Source organism: Vombatus ursinus, unplaced genomic scaffold (genome assembly GCF_900497805.2).
Source record: "Vombatus ursinus unplaced genomic scaffold, bare-nosed wombat genome assembly UNPS02006779.1, whole genome shotgun sequence".
In the NCBI taxonomy this organism is placed as follows: Eukaryota; Metazoa; Chordata; class Mammalia; order Diprotodontia; family Vombatidae; genus Vombatus; species Vombatus ursinus.
The window spans coordinates 21,884,207-21,909,224 of NW_020946557.1; the positions used below are offsets into that span (position 1 = coordinate 21,884,207).

The following is a 25,018-nucleotide window of genomic DNA, read 5'->3' on the forward strand; positions in this document are numbered from 1 at the left end:
CTTTTCCCTCTTAGAGGCAGCCATGGTATCATTATACCATCATTATAACATTATACCATTATACCATTATACCAACCATATTGTCAGATGGTCAAACAACAAGCATTTATTAAGCCCCTACTATGTGCCAGGTATTGTGCTGAGTAGAGATACAAGAACAGGCCAAAAACTGTCCCTACTCTCAAGGAGTTCATAATCTAATGGGGGAGGCAACATGCAAAATCTATATCTTTATATAAGAATAAGATACAGACAGGATAAAAAGGAGATAATGAACAGAGGCAAGGAGGGGACTCTTTATCTTGGAGCTCCTCTCTATCCATAAACATACAGATCCAGTGTCTTACCCTATCCATTTCTCTGAACTTTGGGAATGATGTTTTCCTAAAGTCTAAGGCACATATATAACTATGTCCAGCTTTTCTTCCCTTGACTATTACCCACTCTAAGACAGCATGGCACTATTATTGACCCAGTCTTACAAGTTTGAAATCTTGTTGTGGGTCACTCTTCTCTTTTCGTCAGAGTATATACATATGTGTGTGTATGTATATGTGTGTGCATATGTATATATGTGTGTGTGTGTGTGTATATATGGATGTGTGTGTTGTCTCACTTAATCCTTACAACAACCCTAGGAGGTAGGCACTATTATAATTATCCCCATATTACCGAAGAGAAAACAGGCTCATAAATGAGAAATTAAATTCAACAAACATTAGCAACCAGTTCTTCGTTGTGAGATGGAACTAAATCCAGAATAATAGAGTCTCATATGGTTTTAAATTAGGAACACATATAACACAACCTATTTGTATGTTGGAGACTACATATATATGAACCTGAGGTCCAGTTGGTTAAGACCTACTCCTTTTCCCCAGAAAGTGCCTCCCTGAGTCACTTGCATCTACTAATCATGGCAGCAGCCACCTCCTCCCTGTACCTCCCCTTTCTGCCCCCCGAAAAACATAAAACAGTATTGCTGTTTGGATTTACCACATTCTAGGGACAGCTCTATGCCAAAGCACACACATAGGCTCAAGAACTCTAGAAACAGTCCTGCCCCATACAAAGGATTCCAACATCATTTCCCAGACAGACCCAACCACAGGACAATCTGTTAGCTGAACCCACAAAGGCTAGTCTCAGGGACCCGGTGATATAGAGTACCCCTGGGATAAAGGAGAATTGGGAAAGTTTGAAGCAAAATAGAGGAAACTAAGCCTGTTTTCATACCGAAAAAGATTGCTTCACAAACTGTTTTTGAAACATTCGTGTTTTCAGATTTAATATTTTAAGTAGAAATAGCACTAGCAGCAATATTTTCTCATAAAACTTCCATTCTTATCAGAGGGAAGACCAAGATTCTGAGAATACAGTTTAAAAGTTCCCTGATTGTCGTCAAATACTCCCAGAAGGGCACTTTTGATTCTTGAGCACAGAAGCAATACTATATTCTGACTGTCAAACTCCTGGGATATTTCTCATGGGGAGAAAAACATTTTGTCCTATGGTAACTCGTCCTCTTGAAGTATGCATTGCATTTGTACCAAGTGTTTGTTTATGGCTTGCTTTGCTTGAGTGGGTTTACATGCCCAGAAAGTTGAACTTTTAACCTCAGTCAAGTGGCTGAAATGTGAAAGCTGGGAGAGTAGGATTGAGCTGAGTATATTAGAAGTATCATTGTATTGGGTGGCCATGAAAGCTATTTCTCTGTTGGGACTGATGTTGTTGTTTTAAAAGCTAGTACAGCATTTTCCTGAACAAAGAGCAAATATGTCTAGACACTGATGAGTATTTAAAGGCAAAATGGAACATAGACACAGTACTTCGAGAAGTTCTATTTTATTCAGTCAACCGTTCCGACTATATAAAGAAGGCTTTGCTGCATCTGTAATTTCCAACAGCTCATGGACAGGGAATTGGCCATACTTTGATTTCCCACTAAACAATAGGGGAGTCAATGTTCTGAAAAGCACCCAAATGCTTAATCTTGGCATTTGCTCATTTATTTATTGGAGGACGTCATAAAAGAGCATACCACTTGCTATAACTATTTTTATCACAAATCAATTAGCAAGTTTATGAAATCTACGAAGGAGAAAATGATAGGTTTCCCTACCCATTTAACACTTCACCATACTAATGACAAGTCCAAAGATATGTCTTGTTCAAGTCAGGTTTAAAGACTAAAACTAGTATCTGGCCTGTTACTCTGCACCCCAGATGTTCCCAATAAATGCTTGCTAATTAACTAAATGCTAGACAGAGATCAAAAATTCATTTCACCTGGGTCATCCATCCACCAGCAACGGAAAATGACTATTTCGTCTTACTGACCTGAAATGATAAGAGTGTGTACTGAGGGTGAAAAGTTACTGTTTCTATTATCCATCAATGGCTCTGGCTACTTCAATACACAATTCCCTAGAACAGCATTCATTGCCTCTACCTTGTTCTACACAGCCACCTAAGCCACCCAGAGTTAGTCACTTTGCCAGATTTAGAATCTTCACCCAAGTAGTTATTCAGTAGGCTTCTTACCTTGCATCTTATAGGATGAGGCAGGTAAACAGTAAACACTGTGTCCTGATTTTTTTGGTATTATTTTTTTCCCCTTACATTAGCAGCATTTTTGAGTTGTGACCACAAGGTGGCAGAATTGTAACATGTTGAGATTGATTTGCACTTCTGTAACAAAGGTACCCATTGCAATAAGGGGTTTAAAGAGTCCGTGCTTTCAAAACAAGCTGGACAAAACATTTCTATGATGAGGCTGGTGTACTTCCCTTACTTCTTGTTAATGTGAAGGATGTAAAACCATCTTACAGTATGCATTGAAATTAATGGTCCCTTTAAATTGCCTCACTTACAATCCCTCCTGATTTCTCAAAATAAAGCTGTATTTATTCGAGGTAGAGAATTAGCCCTGAATCTTGAATGACAAAATATCATTCTGTTTTTTCTAGTATCTAGGCACATTCTGGTTCTCCTTTAAAATAAGAAGGAAAGGGGCAGCTAGGTGGCGCAGTGGATAGAGCACTGGCCCTGAAGTCAGGAGAACCTGAGTTCAGATGTGGCCTCAGACCAAACACTTGACACTTACTAGCTGTGTGACCTTGGGCAAGTCACTTAACCCCAATTGCCTAAATAAAATAAAATAAGAAAGAAAAACAAAACCCTTGACCTGTATTTGGCACCTGAGAATCCATGGTTAAATCAGATGCATATTACCTCTCTGGACCTCAGTTTCTTCATCTCTAAAGAAAAGAAGACTGGCCTAGATGATTTTAAGACCCTTTCTAGCACTAACACTTATAATCCTACTAATTGATACCATAAAGTGAATGCTCCACAGCCTCCTATCTGTAATGTAGGGAGTCAAGAAAATAGAGAGGTACACCCAAAGGAAAATGCTTTATGAAGATGGCAACAACCATGGTAGAGAATCCTGACACCTTGGTGATGTAGAAACTGATGGACAGATGGAGTGGCACTGACCCTGTTTCAAATTAACCTACTGTCCAATTCAAACATAAGCCCCAGAGGCCCTACCCATGGGAAGCCAGGACATCTAATCTCATTAAATTGTGAGCTCCTTGAGGGTAGGGACTGTCTTTTGCGTCTTGTATCTCTAGTGCTTAGCATAGTGCCTGCCCCGTGGTTGATGCTTAATAAATGTTTAATGACTAACTTATTGAGTGATCTAATGTCTTACCAGTGAAAGCATCTGATTAGAGATTTAGTAAAGATCCACCCCCACACCATCACAATTTAAACCTAGGATTTAGATGCATTATCCAAATCTTCTTGTATGTAGCCATTCTTACTTTATGTGTACAATTACAAATTTTGCTTTTAAGGGAGATGAAAGCAGATTTACTAAAGGTCATTGTTTAGACTCCTGTTCAATAGTAAACAGCTATAGGAGTCATCTTTGAAGAGGATGGAGGGGAGGGGTCACAAAACCAAAGCAGTTAATAGTTTCCTACTTTGGCAATAACACTTAAGAGTTACCTGTTGTCAGTTGCCATTATTTATCTGCTGTGACCTTGACTAATCTGAGAACAGTGTTTCATTAACCACTGCTTCCGCCTCATGTTATTTCCTGCTTCTGGGGCAGACTGGTTACAGAAGTCTAACCCACGGGGTTCATGACATCTTTTGCCTCGATGGTGAAAGCTTCTTTCAGAGTTCCCTTTGTCGGTGGGAACTGCCTAAATCACAGATTCTCAAACTTTTTTGTCGTGCACCCCTTTGACAGTCTGGCCAACCCATGAACCCTTTCTCAGAGTAACGTTTTTAATGCCTAGAATAAAATGCAACAGAATTAACAAATGAAACCAAATTATATTGAAATTTTTATCTTCCCAAAATGATGGTGGCAGCCGTTTTTTAAGTTCACCAACCCCAGGTTAAGAACATCTGAGCCCTGATGATCTTTGTAAAACCACTGTCCTTTTCCAGTCAAGGATAGGATGATTAAATAGCACCTTTTCTGCAGACAGGGAGTGGCCTCTTAGGTCTGGATCAGCTAGCTTCCTGTTTCATACACTCCACCAGTTCTCAGGGGCACGTGTTCAACCTCAGCTTTTATGGGCTCAAGCATCCAGGTGGCCTGGCCTGGGAAGGAACAGGTGATCTCTAACATACATACCACAAATGTTTTGTATAATACTAGTGTCACTTTGTCTTCTTTTTTATTATTATAGTAGAGAAGTTCATAATTATCTTTCTATTTAAAGTTGCAATCTACAAGATTTTGAGGGTAGCAGCAGCAGCATCAAAATAACCTCCTGGTGATATTCCTTCAGGCTACCCATTATTCCCTAATTCCTCATTCTTACCTGACTTTTTCAATCATCTCCTTTTCAAAGAGAATAGTGAATCTGTGTCATTGCAGAGAGAGTTTGGAGCAGTTTAATCAAATTCTGCCCTCTCATGGATTCATTCACTGCAGGCAGGAATCTATTACAGAATTTGCAGGGATGACCTTAGCAGGGTGAAAAGGCATGTGTATTATTGGGGCTATTTTCCTTGGCGATGGAGATATTTCAAATCTGTGAATAGATACTGTGCCCCCCACCCCAATTCTATTTGTAATATGGGCTGCTGAGACATTAAGCTCCTAAGACTTTTCCATCTGTGCTATTTTTTGCAGTTAGCCACTGTGTCTAGAGGAAGGTGCTATATATTCATCCCAAATAGGGTTCATTAGTGCAGATGAATAACATTTCCACCCACTGCTCTTTGAATATCAGTGTGGATTATTGCCACAGTGTGTCTTTTTATAGCCAGCCCCCAAACAAGCCCATCCAGTCCTGGGGTGGGGGTGGGGGGCAGAGAAAAGTGGGAAAGCATTTCCATAAAGAGTGACTTAAAAGCATTTTCAAAACACTTAAAGCATTTTACCTGCTGTTGCAGAGCTTTTCTGTTTGGCCTAGCTTAACAAAAGGGAAAAAAGGGCGGAGGGGGAGAAAGGAATGGAGGGTTAGAGAGAGGGAGGGAAGAAAATTTTCCTTTTCAAATAGCAATTCCCCAGGTTCTGATGAGTCACAACTGAGGCACACTATACAGGAAAGAACGAATTGGCTTTCAGGTATTGCTGAATCCTGGTCTTTGGACATCATTGCTGAGTCAGCATGTAGTCAGAGGTTAGGGCCAATCATAATGAAGGTGGGCAGGACTCAAACGTAGATGTGTTGGTCAGAGTGCATGCTTTCTAGTAAGAGTCACCATTGTATAATAGCTTCTCATAAGTTAGGAAGGAAGGGAATGGGGACCTTTCTCATTCCAATAGCCTCTGGTTATCTGTGGGAGTGAGAGCTTTGAGAACAGGGCATGGCCAGCTAATTATTTGTCTTACGTGTCTATGGAAGAGCCCCTAGAATGTTGATGGTTTAATGGTATAAGTTTAGTTACAGTGAGTTATGGCTAAGAAAGTGCTGGGTTGCCTAGCAACAAACCATTAAGGGTTTGAATAGACCAACTTAAAAGTTTAATTCACTAACTTCAAAGTCTAAATACACCGTGACTTTCTAAAAGACCAGACTTTTGTTTAACAAGGAAAGAAAAAAAACTGGAAGAAAAAAAATGTGAAACAGGTTTTCTCTTTAGAAATCTTATGTAATAACAGTAATAGCTAGCATTTATATGACTCCTTAAAGCTCATAAAGCAATTTATATACATTATCACATGAACCCACATCCTAGGTGCATATATTGACATTTTACTTGGTAGGGAAGTTTCAAATGAATATATCTTCTGAAAACAAAGCTCATTTTAATGAAGCTGGCCTAAGTACAGAAGGGGTTAGAAGGTCATTCTATCCTCTGAATGCTTTGGCGGCAGCTGAACAGGGCCAGACACTATCACTTTCTCAGGGGCATACCTGTCAAAGGCAGGTCAGGGCTTCAGGGGAGAACCCCACTTCTCTTCTTGCAAAACCACATCACTTGGGAGGGGAAATGGGCAAGCACTGCTCAGGCCTTGGACAGATGCAACTGTCATGCCCCTAAGTATAAGTTTATCCTAAGAAAGTAGGAAAAAATATTACATTAGTTAAGGATTGGGTTGCTGGCATCTACTTTGGTAAGGTAGGAAAGATACCCACTCCACAGCTTCCCCCTCTCTCCCTATGTACCACTAAAGGTTCTGCCTCTCCCCCCCCCCCCCCCCCCCCCCCACCCCGGGAAAGAGAGCGTTCTATGTCTGGAATATATCCCTGGGCCTCCCGGCTATTGCTACCTATAATAATGAGGCTTCTGACAATGTGTATTACTAGAATGCATTGTCATCATTAATAGGTGTATTACTGTACCACGAAGATGAGCTCCCACAATAAAAGCAATATTTTTCTTCTAAGGATATTTAAAAAAAAATCAATTGCCAATCAGTAAGTATTGATCAAGTATCTACTGGCTACTCAGAACTGGGTTAAATGATGTCAAAAGATATAAGAGAAATATAAGACATGTTCTCTGCCCTTGTACCACACAAAATATATATTCTTAAAGCAATTAGGAAACAAGAGCCTCTTAGTAGCAAAATCCATAGTTCCGTGACTGACCATTACCTTGGTGTTTCACAGGGACCTTGTGCTGCAGATACAGAACCAGCTCTTTTGATAGGAAGCAAGCAGTTTGGACTTTCAAGAAACAGCCATATTGCAATTGCTTTTGATGACACCAAAGTTAAAAACAGGTATGTCTGATTCTGATATCTAACAATAATTATAAAACAAGACAAGCCCTAACAAAGGCAGAGCAACAGGGTCTTTTCTCCAGGGTTCCAAAATATAGATAATGCTAATAGCACTAACACTCCTGCAACTAGAATACACTGAATTAACAACTGAGTTTATCTAGTTACCTGGTTAGCAAGAATAACTAGTTAAAATGAGAAGCTACCAGATAAGGACTCGCTAGTTACTACAGTATAGGTGAGCCACTCCTTTCCCTGATACGCAGTGTGCTTTACTATGCCCTCAAATCTCTACCCATTTTGCCAATGTGGGACTTTCCATGTGTCCCTCTTCTCTCACCCATCCCTACTGAATTTGTATTTGAAAGTTGATTTGAAAACACTTTTCAGTGCTGTTTGCGTACAATGTTCTGTGAAGATTATTTTTTTTTTAATTCTAGTCTTTTGGGCTCTGATGACGAGTGATCAATGAAACGACTCAATATTTACATTCATACCAGTTAAATAAATACCAGGACCCCCCCCCACAATCCAGAGCAAAGTAGTATAGAATTAAATATGTTGGGTCTATGAGACATCATTCTTTGACATAGTAGGTCATCAAAATCCTTGGTGCCCAAAGCCTACGTACTACAACTTGGAATAATGGAAATTTGCCCCATCTATAGGAGGTCCATAAAAGTGATTTCCTGCCTGCCCTCACATTATTTTATTGTTTTTAATCTTTTTAAAAAGTTTATTGATATACTTTTCTTTTATACTACAGTTATTTCGGAATATAAACTGCCTCACAGACTCCTTTGTAACGGGAAAAAAGTTAGGAAAAGCAATCCAATATAGTGACCCTGACTGACAATGTATATAATATTCTGCTACTGTAGTTCCCTATCTCTCTGTTAAGAGGACCCAGCCCCAATTCATTTTAAAAATGAAAAAGGGGATCGTTGCTTCATTCTCTGACCGAAAGAAAAAAAAAAGATCTTTGAAAATCAGCAACTGAACCCTGGTCTTCTAATAATAACTTCAAAACTTGCAGCATTTCCCGTGACTTTGAAAATTCTTATATTTGCAGCCTCACAATTGAATTTGAAATACGAACTGAAGCCGAATCAGGCTTGATGTTTTACATGGCTCGCATCAACCATGCTGATTTTGCTACAGTCCAGCTGAAGAACGGCATGCCCTACTTCAGCTATGACCTCGGGAGCGGTAACACAAGTACTATGATCCCCACCAAAATCAACGATGGTCAGTGGCACAAGGTATCAGGGCAGGGATATGTGGTTACGCTTTGCTTAGTTGAAGCCATGGAGGATCTCCTCCAGAAAGTATCATTTTACCCTTCCAGGTATTACCCCTAACAGTAGGGGAAAAGGAGAAGGGTTTTGGGGAAAATCTAAAAGAGGTTCAGGGAATGGAGTTTGCCACCCTCTCCCAGGAAGCTATGAGTATCTCTTTGTGTGATGTGGGGAAGTACTTCCTGGCCTACCAGAAAGTCTCAGCAGCCTCATCTGTAGGATGGAACCCTTTAACCTGCTTTAGATGAGTATAGTTTCTAAAGAAATTATTTGGAGCACCTTCTAAAAGCTCAGCCCTATATCCTAAAACTAGTATAAGTGCAGGTACAGAAAATACTTTACAATCTTAGTATCCTGTTTTTGCTTGAATTGTGTTGATGTGGCTGATAGAACCTGCTGACACATTAAAAAAGAAAAAGAAAGGATGGTTAGAGTATCTCTGTCCTGAAAGAGGCTCAGAAAATGCTAATTCATAAAAGTCTCCACACCTGTGTCAGCCTATAAAGATAAAGCTTCAATATCCCTCGCCACTTCCAACCAGTCCCACGAATTGTCAAAAAAAATTTTTTAAACTTTCAGTGCAGTGTATCACTTGATGCCAGATTCTAGCATATTAATTCATCTAAGTGTGACATCCATCCTTTGTAAAAGGGCCAGACAACCTTACAAAAAAATATTTAAGGTGAACTCAAGCCCATCCTGGAAATGACAAATGGATTCTTTATACTTACTGACTTACAGCTGATCATCATCAACTAGCATTCAATACTTACTCTTCTCTACAGTTAAATATAATGCTTTTAAATATAATAGACTATTGAGGTGAGGAGGTAAGCAAAGACACTTAATAATGATGTAAAGTAAGGATTTTTTTTTCATTTTTTTGGGGGGGAGGGGGAGTTAGGTACTCTCATTCCAAACTGAAATTTGTATTTTGCGGTCTTTCCTGACCTAAACCTTCATGTGACTCTGCTTTGACCAGCATGTGCTAATCTTTTTCAAATTCTACATGAAAGTGTCCCCCATCTCATAATAGGCTATGATTCCATAGGCAGAGAATAATACTGCGGAATGAGCAAAAAAGTTTGAGAACCACTGCGGCATAAACTTAGACCAACACTTCATTGGTTCATAGTATCCTTTTCCTCTATTCATACACCAGGATTCTTATACAAAAAACCAGTCTTCATTCTCTATACTTTCCTCTACCCAAGAAACATATTCACCTCATTTGCACAATGTAATAATCTGTCATATTCCTCCCTAAGCTTCATATCAATCCATCTGTTTCAGCTGCTGCAGAAATGCTGGAACAGTTCAAGAGGCACTCCTGTTAGTTAATTGTGTAAAGGAGGTGGCTTATTAAACAGAGTAATGTATCTTTTCTGAAATTATGTTGGTTTGGCCCAACTTAATTGACGCTTGCTCAGTTGAACTAATGTACTTTTTAAACTTTACATTAGAGGGAAGTTTTGTTTTTGTTTTTTTAGCACATATAAATCCCTATCAGCACAAAAAAGTCTATAGAGGTTCATGAAAAATTATCTACCTTTTTTCCCAAATAACTCAACAACTGCTGTTTCCTCATACTGTTTTCTATCTCAGTTGTTTGAGGTACAAACTTGTTAGGAATGCAAACTCAGCAATCTATGCTCCAGTTCTTTAACCTGAATGAAACTTGACCTACAAAATCTCTTTAAATTCATGAGGACTGGGAGTTCCTGATTCTTATCTCTTTGTACATATGGAATCTGTCCAATCTTGGTTATTATGAGTACTAAATGTAACACATTTCTTTGAAAAAATAGATTAAGATCTTCCGGACCAAGCAAGAAGGAATCTTACTTGTAGATAGTGCTTCTAACAGGACAACCAGCCCCAAGAAAGCTGATATCCTGGATGTTGTGGGGATGCTGTATGTTGGAGGGCTGCCCATCAACTACACAACAAGAAGAATTGGTCCAGTAAGAGCTTAAAATATTATTGTATTTTCAGGGAGTCATTTGGACATCAAATTTTCTTTGGTCACTATGGCAATAAACTAGCCCTTTTCTCAACTTTTTAAAAACTTATTTAAGGATACCAACTATAATGGTCTTTTGGAGAGACTCAAAAAAAATTCTCTAAGTATGGCCACATATAGAAATAGAGTGCCCAGAGTAGAGTCAGGAAGACCTGAATTCAAATCTGCCTCAGACACTTACTAGCTATGTAATCCTGGGCAAGCCACTTAACCTCTGTTTGCCTCAGTTACCTTATCAGTAAAAATGGAGATTAATAATAGCACCTACCTCCCAGTGTTGTTATAAGGACCAAATGAGATAGTATTTATAAAGAGCTTAGCATAGTGCCCAACACATAGTAAGCACTATGTAAATGTTCGCTATTGTTATTATATTAGCTATAGGAAAAGATTCTAGAGGTATAATTTTTGGAACATCTATATTAGGCCTCTTTTAATAGAAGATCATAAATTTAGAGTTGGAATCATTTAATTTTATATACGAATAGAGGCCTAGAATGGGTAAATGACTAGGCCAAGGTCACAAAGGTAGCTCCTTGCAGAGCTGGGATTCGAAACCAACCCCAATTCCAATCTAATGGTTTTTCCCCCCACTTCATCATGCTGTCTCACATTTGTATTAATAGGGAATTCCCTGTACACAAGTAAGTTCAGATCCTGCCTTTGATACATACTGTCTCTGCAACTCTAAGCAGGATATTTAATATCTTAATGCCGCAGCATTTAGCATTTTGGTGCTCTGAGAGAAATGTTTGCAGAAACATTGAGGAACAGTTGTAGATCTACATTGGAGCCAGATAAAATCACAGTTCTAGAAACAAAAAGAAAAACAAAACCTGTTAACCCACATTCACCTACTAGCTATGTGGCCTTTGGCAAAATACTGAACTGCTCTAATTCTCAGTTTTCTTTTCTATAAAATGGAGACAACTGGGGCAGCTAGGTAGTGCAGTGGGTAGAGCACCAGCCCTGGAGTCAGGAGGACCTGAGTCCAAATCCAGGCTCAGACACGTAACACTCACTAGCTGTGACTCTGGGCAAGTCACTTAACCCCAATTGCCTCACCAAAAAAAAAAAAAAAAAAAAAATGGAGACACCACTACTTGCTCTGTTGGTAACGATGTGGTACAGTGGAGGAAAAAATATCTGAATTTAAAGTCATGGGTCCAGCGTTCAAATTATGGTCCTGATATTTATGAGCCAAATTCAGGGTATCATCTGTTCATTTATAAAAAGAGCACATCTTAGATGATACCTATATCCCGTTCAGCTCTATCAGCCTTCCTTATAGTGTTAAGGAAGCTTAAATGGAATGACATGGGTAAAAGCAACTTGTAAATTTAATAGTACCATACAAAAATAAGGTATTATTATGCAAAGACAAGGGCTGATTAGGCATTTTATCCATAGATGTATGGGGACATTTTGGATTCTCCCTGAAAACATTAGTGCTAATTTCCTTCCAATGCACTATCTCTGGCCGTCAAAAATAAGAGTCAAAATCTTTGTAACCAGTTCCGAAAAGTGGTAAAAAGCAATTTACTTTGATTATTATTTCATCAACCAAATAGGGAAAAGTTATTATTTGAAAAGAGTCTAGATCCCTAAACCATAAATGATTTCTAGAAAGCTCTACTTAGTTACACAAGTGAAGCAAATTTTTAAGATTTGAAAACTTTATTCTTAATGTAATTTACAGTATGTACCATATAATAGATCATTGCTGATAATAGTCATATGGATCCTATGAGTGAATCACTAACAAATCAGTGCTCTCATGGGACTGCTCACAATAAGGACCATCAACCATATAATCAACTAATCAAAAGCATTTGTTAAGCAACTACTATATGCCAGGCACCGTACAAGGTACGCTACAAATAAAAAAGTGAGTTTTTTTCCTCAAAGAAATCACATTCTTACACATGTCACGCAAGATGCTGACTACTTTGGTGATAGTTGCCCAATTGCTCTCAACCTACACCCTAAAACCTTGAGGTTTAAACTAGGCCAATCTTTAGAATTATTCCAGCAGTAACTAAGTATTTCCTTTAAAAAGTTTCTTACTCTTAATAATGTCTCTTGGTGAAGGCAAAGGCTTATAAATACCTTAAATATTTGTTTTGAAATTTAGGTTGTCTACAGCATCGATGGCTGCATGAAGAATCTTCAAATGGCAGAGGCTCCTGCAGACCTTGAAAATCCAACCTCCAGCTTCAATGTTGGCACGTGTTATGTAAATGCTCAAAAAGGAACATACTTTGATGGAACAGGTTTTGCCAAAGCAGGTGAGGCTAATGGGTTCTTTCATGTTGAATATTAAATATGTGCACATATAACTTATACATCTATGAATAACACATAATATATGCATGTTAAACATAAGGAATATATGTGTATACTTATCAAAAATCATGTTATATGTAACATTATATACTGTATAAATGTGTGGTATATAACATTATATGTATATGTGTGTGATTATACATATATGTGAATTTCAAGCTGGTTGGAAAAAATCTCCTAATTCCTGAATGATTGTCCTGGATTTATGCTAGAAATGATAATAATTTACATGTGTATGATCACCTGGAGAAATTATAGAAATAAGTATACCTGAGCCTAAGCAACACAGAGTGAATCAATATCAGTCAACAAGCACATTTATTATGTGCTATGCATTCAAGATGTAAGTAAAGGCAAAACTAGTCCCTGCCCTGAAAGAGTTCACATTCTAATGAAAGAGGACTAAATGAACAAGCCTTTATTAGGTGCCTACTCTATGCCAGTCATTGTGCCAGGTGCCACGCCTAGGTGCTAGTGATAGAAATGCAAAAATAGGATAGTCCCTGCTTATATATAGATTATATTCTAATCAGGGGATGTTGCCAGCAACATACTATTAAATGTTTAACCAGCTCTCTCAGGGAAAAATATACACATGAAATACTTTTAATTTTAAACTATATTTATTAACATTTTCTCCATCACTTTGTTAAGTCTAGACAATAAACAGAACAATAAGTCGATCCCTGATTTGTAGCCTTTGCCAACTTGTGAGGCGTCAACGCTCACACCGAAAATTTAACAACCAGCTCTCACAAAGTACAACAGGCTCCATCCAGCAAACCTTTGGATATAACACATATTCAGGGACAAGAGTCCAGGAAGGGAGTTTTGGTCTAGGGATTCACTGGGATGATGAGTGGAGTCGATTGTCACATCCTTTTTGGTAGCACTGTTGCCATTGATTCGATTACTGTTCCCAAAGAAAGAGCAAGAGGTGAAAAGAAGAGAGTGGGATGGGTTAGGAAGAAGAATGAAGACAGGGGAGGGTATCCATGAAGAGGATCCTGAGCAAAACTAAGTCAAACAAATTCAGTAAGAGACTTGGAGGACGTAACAGAGTTTTCTTGCCTGGTGATCAGTAATAATGGAGGAAGCATGGTTGGACGGAATAAGCACTGAACATGGAGGAGGAAGATCTGAGTTGAAAGCCTCATCCTGAGAGTTATTAGCTATGGACAGAATCTCTAAGATTCTATTTGAACATCTGTAAGATGGGGATAAGGAAATTGCATATTGACCTTCAGAGGATTGTATTATAAGGAAAGCACTCTTAAAATCATTAGGTTATAGAAACATGAGTTATTATTAGCTATAAGTGGTGCAATGAATAGAGTGCTGGAAGTGAGTGCAAATCCTGCCTAAGATACCTACTAACTTTGTGACCTTGGGCAAATCACTTTCAATCTCAGTTTTCTCATCTGTAAAATAAAGGATAATAATAACACATACCTTACAGAGTTGTTGTGAGAATCAAATGAGATAAAATGTAAAAGTACTTTGTAAACCTTAAAGTGCTATAAATGCAAGGTAGTAGTAGCAGTGGCGATAGTAATAGCAGCAATAGCAGCAGCAGTAATGGTAGTAGTAGGAGTAGTAGTAGGAGTAGTAATAGTAATGGTAGTAGGAACAGATATATTAGTAGGAGTAATAGTAGTAATGGTGATAGTAATTGTAATACTAGTAGTTGTAGTTGTCCTATTCCTCATCCTCAAATACTCAAATAGATCTGTGATTTCATCAATTTGAATATTCTCTCCAACTCATATCATAACCTGGCTAAGCCAGTCCATCTTGTGTACCTTTTCCCTTCAATTACCCATAAAATTGCCCCAACATATTCATAAACCACACTTGGGGGCCTTCCTTCCTCTTACCAGACATCATGGAGATACCAGTGGAGTCCTAAGACAGTATCTATCGTACCTTGTGATCAACCCACTTTTGCTTCCTATCATCCATGCATTGCCCCAATGATATCTTTTTCTCTTCTTCTTTAAAATGTCTCATTGGCATATGCTACAGTCTACTCATACCCATTACAAGCCATTCTATTGCCCTCTGTGTGGTATTAATTTTCAATTCTTTGGATATTCTTTTTATTATAAGGCAAATCCATTCTTACAAGGAGAGGTATATATTTAGACTATACATTTTTTTATCTATTTATTATTCTGTGATTCCTGGTCAGACCTGTTCTCCCCTTCCATCTTGTATGGCAGACACATTTCTCCTACTTCCTTTATCTCCAGCCTGGACGATTGAAACAGCTTTCTAACTTGGATCCCCCTTCCCACTCCAATCCATCTTCCATTCAGCTATCAAGGTGATTTTTTTCTAAAGCAAAAGTCAGACCATGTCACTCCTTACTAAAAGAGTTCCAGTGGCCCCCTATTACCTACAGACTCACATATAAACTCCTCTGTTTGGCATTTAAAGCTCATAATTACCTGGCTTCTTCCTGTACTTTATTCCCCTCTACAATATAGTTATACTGTCCTACTTTCATTTCCTTGAACATAACAGTCTCTCACCCATCTCATTGCCTCTACGCTGGCTGCACTCTGTGCCTGGAATGCTGCTTCCCTCCAACTCCATCTCTTGGCTTCTCTGGTTTCCTTCAAGATTCAGCTAACTCCCACCTTCCACAATAAGCCTTTCCCAGTCTATTCCCCTTTCCCCCTCAATGTCTAATCCTCTGAGATTGCCCTCCATGAACTCTGCATATATATGTATATACACACACATTTATTGAATGTACCTGGTTATTTACATTTTTCTCTCCCATTAGAATATCCTTTTCTTGCAGGAAGGGATGGTTTTGGCCTTTCTTTGCACCCCCAGCACTTAGCAAAATGCCTAGCACATAGTAGGCATTTAATAAATACTTACTGACTGATGAATCCTCCCTAAGGTTTTCATATACCCACAGAATGCTAAAGAATTTTCTAGTGGGGTTCATTGTAGTATATGACCTGTCAAAGTTTGTTTAAGCTATAAAATTTTATCAGTGAGATACTATGAGGGTGTAAGTTACCTGTTCCAGTAAAGTCAACATTTGGACAATTTGATAAACTTATTCAGATCATTAATGTATGTTCTCATAACCACTTACTAAATAACTATTAAAACACCATCCTCTCCCCCACCTTCATGCTTAGACTAGCTCTCCCATCCTACCCATACTTCCCTTTTTTGAAAATTAATGCTTACCTCCAAGAAGCACTTTCCCTGATCTCTCTCCAGCCATACCCCAGGAGAAATTCTCCCTCAAATTTCTTTTTTTTAATTTTTTTTATTTTTAGGCAATTGGGTTTAAGTGACTTGCCCAGGGTCACCTGGCTAGTAAGTGTCAAGTGTTCCCTCAAATTTCTTATAGTACTTTTCCAAGCTCTCCTTTGCCCCTTCGCAAGTTGTGTGGTATTTACTTGCATCACTCTTTTGTCCAGTAGAATGTAAGTTCCCTGAGGGCAGGGGCTATTTATGTTTTTGTCCTTCTATCCTTAGCTCCTAGCACAGTGTGACATATAGTAGACGCTTAATACATGCTCACTGAATTGGATTGGCTTCCCTCTCTATGAATTAGGCAGTTAGTCCCTTTTCTTAAGGAGTATTACAGTTTAATTCTTCATCTGTTTTACAAACACCTAGCCCAGTGACTTATAAATTAATACTTTCTAAATTTAGTTATATTAAAAGAACATAGGTCTTAGATTCAAAACATCTGAATTCAAGTCTAGTCTCTAACAAATATGAGTTGTTTGACCAAGAGCAAGTAACTTCCCAGAATGACAAATTTTAGAGTTGGAAGGTCCCAAAATAACCATCTAATCCTACCTAAACTGAAAGGAAAACAATCTCTTTGTCCTTCAGTTTTCTCATCTATAATGTGAAAATAATATTACATGTGTCACATTATCATCATGATCTCAAAGGAGAAATTTCTGGAATGATCAAATCCAACAGTGTGATTCTTGACTACATTTTAGTGGTTATCATTTACAGTTATCATTATTACAGATTTGACCACATCACTCCCGTGGCTCTAAAACTATTGATAACTCTCCACTGCTTAAAGAATAAGATAAAAGCCACTCAGCCTGGCATCTAAGGCCCTTCATAATCTGCCTCTAATCCACTTTGCCAACTTCCTTTCCCAATTATTCTGTTTCATCTTACAGCCAAACTGAACTAAAAGTTGTTCCCCAATTTTATCCTGCATTCTCTCTTCTGTATGTTTCCAGGGGATACCCCCCCACAACTATGATATACTCCCTCCTCTTTTCTGCCTACTGGAACACTTCTCTTCCTTTGGTTACCACTTCTACCATGAAGCCTGTCCTATTCCCTCCAGTTAAACATGCTTTCTCCCCAAATGTTCTGAAAACACTGGAATTCTCATTTGTCCCTCTCACGTCCTACTATGTGTCATGCTTTTTTTGCATGTACATGCCATGACTTTAAGAAAGTATAGAATATATGTTCCTTGAGGATAGAGACCATGTCATTTTAAGTACCTAGTTTACATAGTACCTTACACATAGTGGGAATTTAATAAATGTTTGTTGTTTCTTTCACCTGAATGATAGATTAACATTTTAAATGAAATATAGAGTTGTCAAGGTGAACATCTTTGTGCTCACGATTTTTTTTTCCTTTTCTTTCTACAGTTGGAGCCTACAAAGTAGGATTGGACCTTCTTGTGGAGTTTGAATTTCGTACAACTAGAACCACTGGTGTTCTCCTGGGAATCAGCAGCCAAAAAATGGATGGCATGGGCATCGAACTGGTAGATGAAAAAGTGAGTGGCACCAGCCAGGTCACTTCTGCATGTATTGCTGGTCATGAAATGCTTCAGAAATTCTATCTTTGGTCTCTTTATAGATAAGCCTAATTCCATTGTATGTTAATAGAGGGCCTATTTAGGTAGAAACTTTCCCCTGGCTCCTGGCTCCTGGTTCCTGGCTTAGTTCATTGCCTTTATGTATGCAATCTCTGGATTTGTCTTGAGGTTAAATGTTCATATTTCCCCCAATAGACCTACTGTGCAGAATGTAGATTAGCACTCATCCATCACATCTCCCAGGGTGTTTCTAGATGAAGGATGTGATTCCTTCCTCTGTCTCAGCTAAGGTATAAAAGCAATGATTCATGTAAAATAAGGGATGAGCTAGCCAACAGTCTACTTACTAGCTGTGTAACCCTGGGAAAGTCACTTAACCCTGTTTGCCTCACTTTCCTCATCTGTAAAAATGAGCTGGAGAAGGAAATGGCAAACCACTTCAGTATCTTTGCCAAGAAAACCTCAGATAGGTCACAAAAGAGTCTGACTAAAACGACTGAACAACCAAAAACAGCCCACAGTCTCCCAATGACTATCTAAAAAGGGAGGAAAGGTAGGTTTCTCTCAAGAGCTTTCAAACAAAAATATAAAGAAATCCAAACCAGCTATCCAAAATGTGTAGGTTTCTAACTGAAATGCACACTACTTAAATCTTATTGCAGCAAATATCATTACAAAGAACTCCATTAAATGAAAGGGATGGTAAAGGTGAAATGTTGGATCACCCTGATTTCAAAGTCAATGGACTGTAATAATGAGATGATGGCCACTGTGAAAATTTTTTTTTATCAGACCATGTGTCCTGATTTTTGACTCAGAGATCATCTTGTACAGATAATAAGACCATCACCATACTGAAGGGGGAGGTTCATAGGGCTTTATGACTTAGGTATTTTGAATAATACACTTAGCATGATGGATAGTGTTGGACTTGGAGACAGGAACACCCGAGTTTAAATTCTCCCTCAACATTTACTGGCTATGTGACCTGTGGGCAAGTAATTTAACCTCTCTTCAGTCTTAATTTCCTCATTATCAAAACGAAGGGTTTGGACTAGCTAATTAGTCCTTCAGGATTGCTCTTAGCTCTAAATCTGCTAGGCATTCTGGAAAATACAAAGTTCAGATACCACTCATGGAGCTTAGAGTGTCAGGGAGATAAGAAACAAATAACTATAGTGCATAACATTGTATGTTACATGCACTAGAGAGCTGTAAAACAAAGAACTGTGTGAGCTCTGAGGGGGAAAATATCAACCAGGGGGATCAGGGAAGGCTTCATGAAGGAGATGTCATTTAAACAGGGCTATAAAGAATGAGTAGGAGCCATACTGGAGCAACTAGGCAGTGCAGTGGATAGAGTGCCGGGCCTGGAGGCAGAAAGGCTCATCTTCTTGAGTTCAAATCTGACCTCAGACACTTACTAAATGTGTGATCCTGGGCAGGTCACTCAACCCTGATTGCCTCCCCCCAAAAAACTAAAACAAACAAAATGTGAAAGAGAAGACTTTGTGTTTAGGACACACTGGAGTTTATTAAGTAGGTGAGGTGATGTGATCAGACCTGTCCTTTAGGGAAATCTCTTCGGTGACTAAGTAGTAGGTAGATGACTAATTGCAATGCTACAGAAGAGAGAGGTAGTGAGGATGTATTAGAGTGCTGTCTATGTGAGTGCAGAGAAGGTGACATACATGAGAGATATTATGAAGATGGAAACAAAAGTATTTGACAACAAATTGAACATGCAAGGTGAGAAAGAGGAGTCAAGTTTGAAACTGAGGTAGTAAGCCTGGGTAACTGGGAAGATAGTGGTGCCCTCAACCTACCCTTCTTTCCATCTACCCAACTACCACTAGAATTCAGGTCCTCATTAATTCTTACATGAATCATTGTAATAACCCCCTAATTGATCTAGCTTCATCTAGCTTCTCTTTCCCTCAATCCATCCTCTACACTGCTACCAAAATGCTCTTCCTTAAGTAGGACCCCTACTGAGGAAGCTTCCCTGACTCTTCAGTGAAATACTGACCCCTGTGTTTGCAAGGGAAAATCCTTCACAATCTGGCTCTGACCCATCTTCTCGGGTTTATTACAACATTAGTGCCACCTTTCCCCTCCTCCCACATACTCTATGGTTTAGTCAAAGTGTTCTACTTAACATTCCCTTGCATAACATTCCATATTCTGTATCCATGTCTTTGTCCATTCTCCACATCTAGAATGCTCTCCCTTCCCCATCTGCCTCTTGGAACCATAGCTCCCCCAATGGTCAGCTCAGGTACTACCTCCTTCAAGAGGAGACCTTTCCTGATTCCCTTAGTAATTAGTGCTCCCCACCCCACTCAAAGCTGCTTTGTATTCATTATGTACGTGTCTAAGTGTATATATACATATACACACACATATTTACACATGTACATATACATGTGTGCATACATACACACATGTGTATATGTGTTATGTATATAAATATATGTATCGTGATTATGTGTATATATACACACACATGTACATATATGTGTGTATAAAATTAACTTAGCTATATATGTGTTGTTTCCCTTCCACAGAATATAATCTCACTGAAGGCAACAACTTTCACTTTTGTCTTTGTAGCCTCAGTGCTTAGCAAAGTGCCTGATACATGTAGGTGCATAATAAATATTTGGTGAATTTAATTAAACAGCCAAAAGGGGAGTGGAAGGAATTCCATGACAATCCATCTGCCCTGCAGGTGAATTTTCTTTTATATACTGTCTTCCTCAATTAGAGTATGAACCCCTTGAGAGCCACAACTATATTTCTTATTTCACTTGGGTTGCCAGCTCTTAGCACAGTGCTTTGCATGTAGCAACTGCTTAATAAATGCTTTTTTCACTCATTTATTCATTCTAAGGATAGGGAATAGTGTGAAGGAAGGCATGAAGGGGAGAGGGTGCAGGGCATATTTAGGAAACAGAGAACAGACCAGTTTGACTCAAGTATAAGAATGTGTGGAGTGAAGTGATATGAGATCTGGCTGGAAGACTAGGGAGGCACCAGATTGGATAGGGCCTTGACTGTCAATCAAGGGAGTCTGAACTTGAATTGGGAGGCAATAGGAATCCACTAAAGGTCTCTCTGAGCACAGCAATGCCATGATTAGATCTGGTCATAAGAATTCTTACAGTCATACCAAGAATGGATTAGAAGTGGAAGAGAGAGCAGGCAGAAAGACTTGTGTAACAATCTGGGCAGGTGGTAATAAACCTCCCACCCAGAGGCCTTCATGTAATAGCAGGAAGAATAGAAAGGTGACAAGAAGCATGAAAGATTTTGCTTCGGGGGAATCAACAAGACTTGGTAATTAACAACATTTTCACTGGATGCCCATGCTCAGAATTCTGTCCCTCCTCATTTCTGTTGCCTGGCTTCCCTGGCTTCCTTCAGGTTTCAACCAAAATCCTACCTTCCACAAGATGCCTTTCCCCTAAATGCTGGTACCTTTTCTCTGAGACTCTCTCCAGTGTGTGTGTGTGTGTATGTGTGTGTGTGTGTGCGCGCACGCGTGCAGGAGATAGATAGACAGATAGATAGATAGACAGATAGATTGATCCTGTTTCTACATAGTTATTTCAATATTGTCTTCCTAGTTAGATTTCCTTGAGGGTGGGGACTGTTGTTTCTTTGGTGAGTTTGCTTTGGTGGGGTTTTTGTTTTTGTTTTTGCCTTTCTTCTTATCCTCAGTGCTTAGCACAGAGCCTAGCACTTAGTAGGTACTTAACAAATACTTATTAACTTGCCTAGGTGGTTGGTATGTGTGAGAGGAGTTGATTATCTCTGATTTTAACTGTAGAGGGATATAAGGAAGAAAGAAAAAAGAAATTTCATACTTATTTTTTGTGTTAGGTAGAGATTTCTTTTCAATAATGCTTTTTTTTAACATTACAACCAGCCAGATATAAGATGAGATGTAATTAAAACTTCCTAATGCTTAAAACTAGTTAAGAGTAGAAAAGGATGCCTCAAGAGATAGTGGGTTCAGGAGCAGCTAGATGGCTCAGTGCATAGAGAACCAGTCCTGGAGTTGGGAGGATCTGAGTTCCAATCAGGCCTGAAATTGCTTCCCCCATAACAAGAAGCCTTTGAGCAAAGATTGGATAATCCCTCCTCAAGAATATGGTAGAGGGAATACTGCTTCAGTACTAGTTGGATTCGGCCCCTGATGTATATTCATTCCAACTCTAGGATTTTGTGAAAATCTACCTAAAGACCCAAATTTCTGCTGCAGTAAGTAGCAACACAATAGAGAAAAAGAGCCAGGTGTGCAGAAGAGGAATCCAGTTCTAAAATATTAATTAAGGGATGCTACGTGCAAGGCACTAAATTGAGTTTAGGGGGAACAAAGATATAGGCACAGTTCTCAAAGAGCTTACAATGTCTGGCAGAGTAGAAAGAAGGGGTAAAGTCAGAGGCCCTGAGTTCAAATATCACCATTGATCCTTATTGTGGGACTTGTGCCTCATTTTCCTCATCTGGAAAACGTGGAAGTTGGACTAGATGGTCTCATGAGTTCCCATCCATCTCTGGATAGGAAAGCATATAAACACAGGTATGGCATCCGCTCTGCTGGACTCAGAATACTTGCTAATTCACTACTGACTAAGCTGCTCCCAGATAAACATAACTAATTCAAATAGCTTTAGCTAGAGACAGACCCCCCCCCCCAAATTATTTTTTAAAAAATCAGTAACATGTATAATCTAAGAATGCTATCTTCATGCATCTTTGTTGTTGGATTTTTTTCCAGACATATCCAATTGCCTCTGTCCTATCCAATATTTCTGCTAAACCTTTCTAGTATGTTTTCATTTGGAGCTTAATTATATCCCTTTCTTCTCCATCCTCAGAAAGGGGGAAAAATCCCCTCAAATACTCAAATTTTCAAGACCTGCTTATGTTATTGAACACATATTTCTATCATTTAGACAAAAACTTCACATCTATATACTTCAAATGTCTATATACTGTGCTTTTCAGTAGCTTAGCTGTTGTCTGACCGAGGGCCCTGAGCATCTATGTTGAGGATCTCGGCTTGAAATGAAACTCCTTATGTCATTTTGAGCCACATGTATAAAATGAGGCATCTGAGGGAAAGAGAGGGAGCCAGTTGAAAACATGGACAAGAGAAGGCTCAAAAAATAAATCCTAGGAACCTTATCACTGATGAATCAAATTAGTGAATCGCTGTGAACCCACTACCTTTAAAACAAGATTGGAAGCATTTCAAAGAGGTCCAGCAAGTATTTAGAAATCTGAGAAGCCCTTCAGCAAAATATTTTGATCTGTGCTTTCCAGTCTAGGGAGAGAAAGAGCTAAGAACTTTAGAACTGTTGCCTGCCTACTAAATCCTTATTATCTGGCTTCCAAATGGATTTCAAATGTTCAGATGATAGAATTGTTATTGCCAGCTTAGCATAACTTGACTATTGCTTGCCCTCCCACAGACACACCCACATACACACAAAATACTTAGAGGCAAAATGGTGATTTGTAACCCATGGTGAGCATATTTATATTTTAATTCCTGTCAAGTTTGTTTTGATATGACTTAACTGTGTTTACTTGAATCTATTGGCCCTGTTCTCTATTTTTCCATCAGTCAGTACTATTAATTTATCAGATTTAGTACTGGGAGGACATTACTCTAACTAGGCTATTCATAACTGTTTGATTTTCCCAACCCAGCTCATGTTCCATGTGGATAATGGTGCAGGCCGGTTCACTGCTGTTTATGATGCTGGTGTCCCTGGAGCTTTGTGTGATGGGGAGTGGCATAAGGTGACTGCAAACAAAATCAAACACCAAATAGAGCTGACAGTGGATGGGAACCAGGTGGAAGCTCAGAGTCCAAACACTGCATCTACATCAGCTGATACAAACGATCCTGTCTTTGTTGGAGGATACCCAGGTGAGTTTAGATAACAACAATCAACAACTCACATTTATAAAGTGTCATAAGGTCTGACAAAACTAACTGGGATTTGTTGCTTCCAGTTCTCACACAGATGTTGTATTTGTGGATTGGAAAATGTTGAAAATATTGAAATTTAATATCAGATTCTCCAAAAAACAGGTCTCAGTACCTTTAAAACCAAATTCTGTAACTCCTTCCATAAAATCCCCAATGACTTAAATGAGTGAATGTCTTACGTAAAACATATGGGTTGAGTTTCATTGGTGGGAAGTTTGAGGATACAGGAAATGAATTTGGCTCATAACAGATGAAACATCTAACCTAAATTATGTTCCAAGCAGTTGTTCTCTCTGCTACATTTTTGATTAATGTTCCAGGGGAATCATAAAAATCAGTTTTGAAATTACTTCCGGAGGTACTAGAAATCATTGGGTTAAACATCGCTGACTTTCCCCTTAGATTGTTAAAGAGCTCATATTTATATGACAAAGAAGCCTTAGCAAAAAATCTGCATTTAAAAGTCCTAGCCAGCACATTAAAAACAGCATATGAACCACAGAGAGTTATGTAAAGTGCCCATAAACAAGATTGACCAAGTTAGTTCAAAATAAGCCAAGTGCATATGATAGTAATAAATACAGCAATAATTTTTAAAACACCAAGGACTGCTTTTCATCATTGCAATATGAAAGAAATAGATCCACATTTACATATAACCTTTCTTCTCACACGAATAAAGGCAAAATAATCACAACCATATTTTAATAATGGAGGAAATATAAGATAGATTGGGGACCTCTATAGTTTCTATCTGAGTTGTTTCTGAGTTTTAATGGTATTCACCTCTGTCATTCAAGTAAAATCAAAGATATTGTGAATGACAGTAGAAACTTACCTGTTCATATTCAATGAGAGATGAGACTGGATGGGAGTTAAACTAAATTTTAGGCCCCCTCAGGGGAGTTTCTCCCAGTTCAGCTTTTGCAGAAACATTTTAATTCTTTTGGATTTCCCAGGAAATGTTTTCTCATGGTATAAAAACTCTTATAAGGTTTCTCTTATAGAGCTTCTCTGTAAGAAGCTAACTTTTAGTCATCTGTTTTTAGATTCCTTATTGTCTATTTCAGCAAATACATGCCTTTCTTTAAAATTCAGATTTTGTAGTTTTCCACAGCTATAAATTAATCAGTTCCAACCTTAGTGCCTGAATTGATATTTCTTAAAAGTTAGGGAAGTATCTCATGAGCTTAAAATAAGCTTGGGATTCTCTTTCTACAGTTTGAAATATTGATATCAAAATCCTCAGCCAACCTATACTTCCAAGTTGAATTGTTGATCAACTAACAACAAA

At 38.6% G+C, this 25,018-nt stretch overlaps 1 protein-coding gene across 2 annotated transcripts in view; it reads left to right on the forward strand.

Moving 5' to 3' along the window:
* LAMA2 (laminin subunit alpha 2) overlaps nucleotides 1–25,018 on the forward strand; it is a 793,905-nt gene that overhangs the window by 768,312 nt on the left and 575 nt on the right. For both annotated transcript variants that reach the window (XM_027848591.1, XM_027848592.1), the window contains 6 exons: nucleotides 7,092–7,204; nucleotides 8,277–8,466; nucleotides 10,311–10,466; nucleotides 12,660–12,813; nucleotides 17,542–17,672; nucleotides 23,439–23,661. In XM_027848591.1, coding sequence (XP_027704392.1) covers nucleotides 7,092–7,204; nucleotides 8,277–8,466; nucleotides 10,311–10,466; nucleotides 12,660–12,813; nucleotides 17,542–17,672; nucleotides 23,439–23,661 — 967 coding nt within the window. The remainder of the gene's footprint in view (nucleotides 1–7,091; nucleotides 7,205–8,276; nucleotides 8,467–10,310; nucleotides 10,467–12,659; nucleotides 12,814–17,541; nucleotides 17,673–23,438; nucleotides 23,662–25,018) is intronic.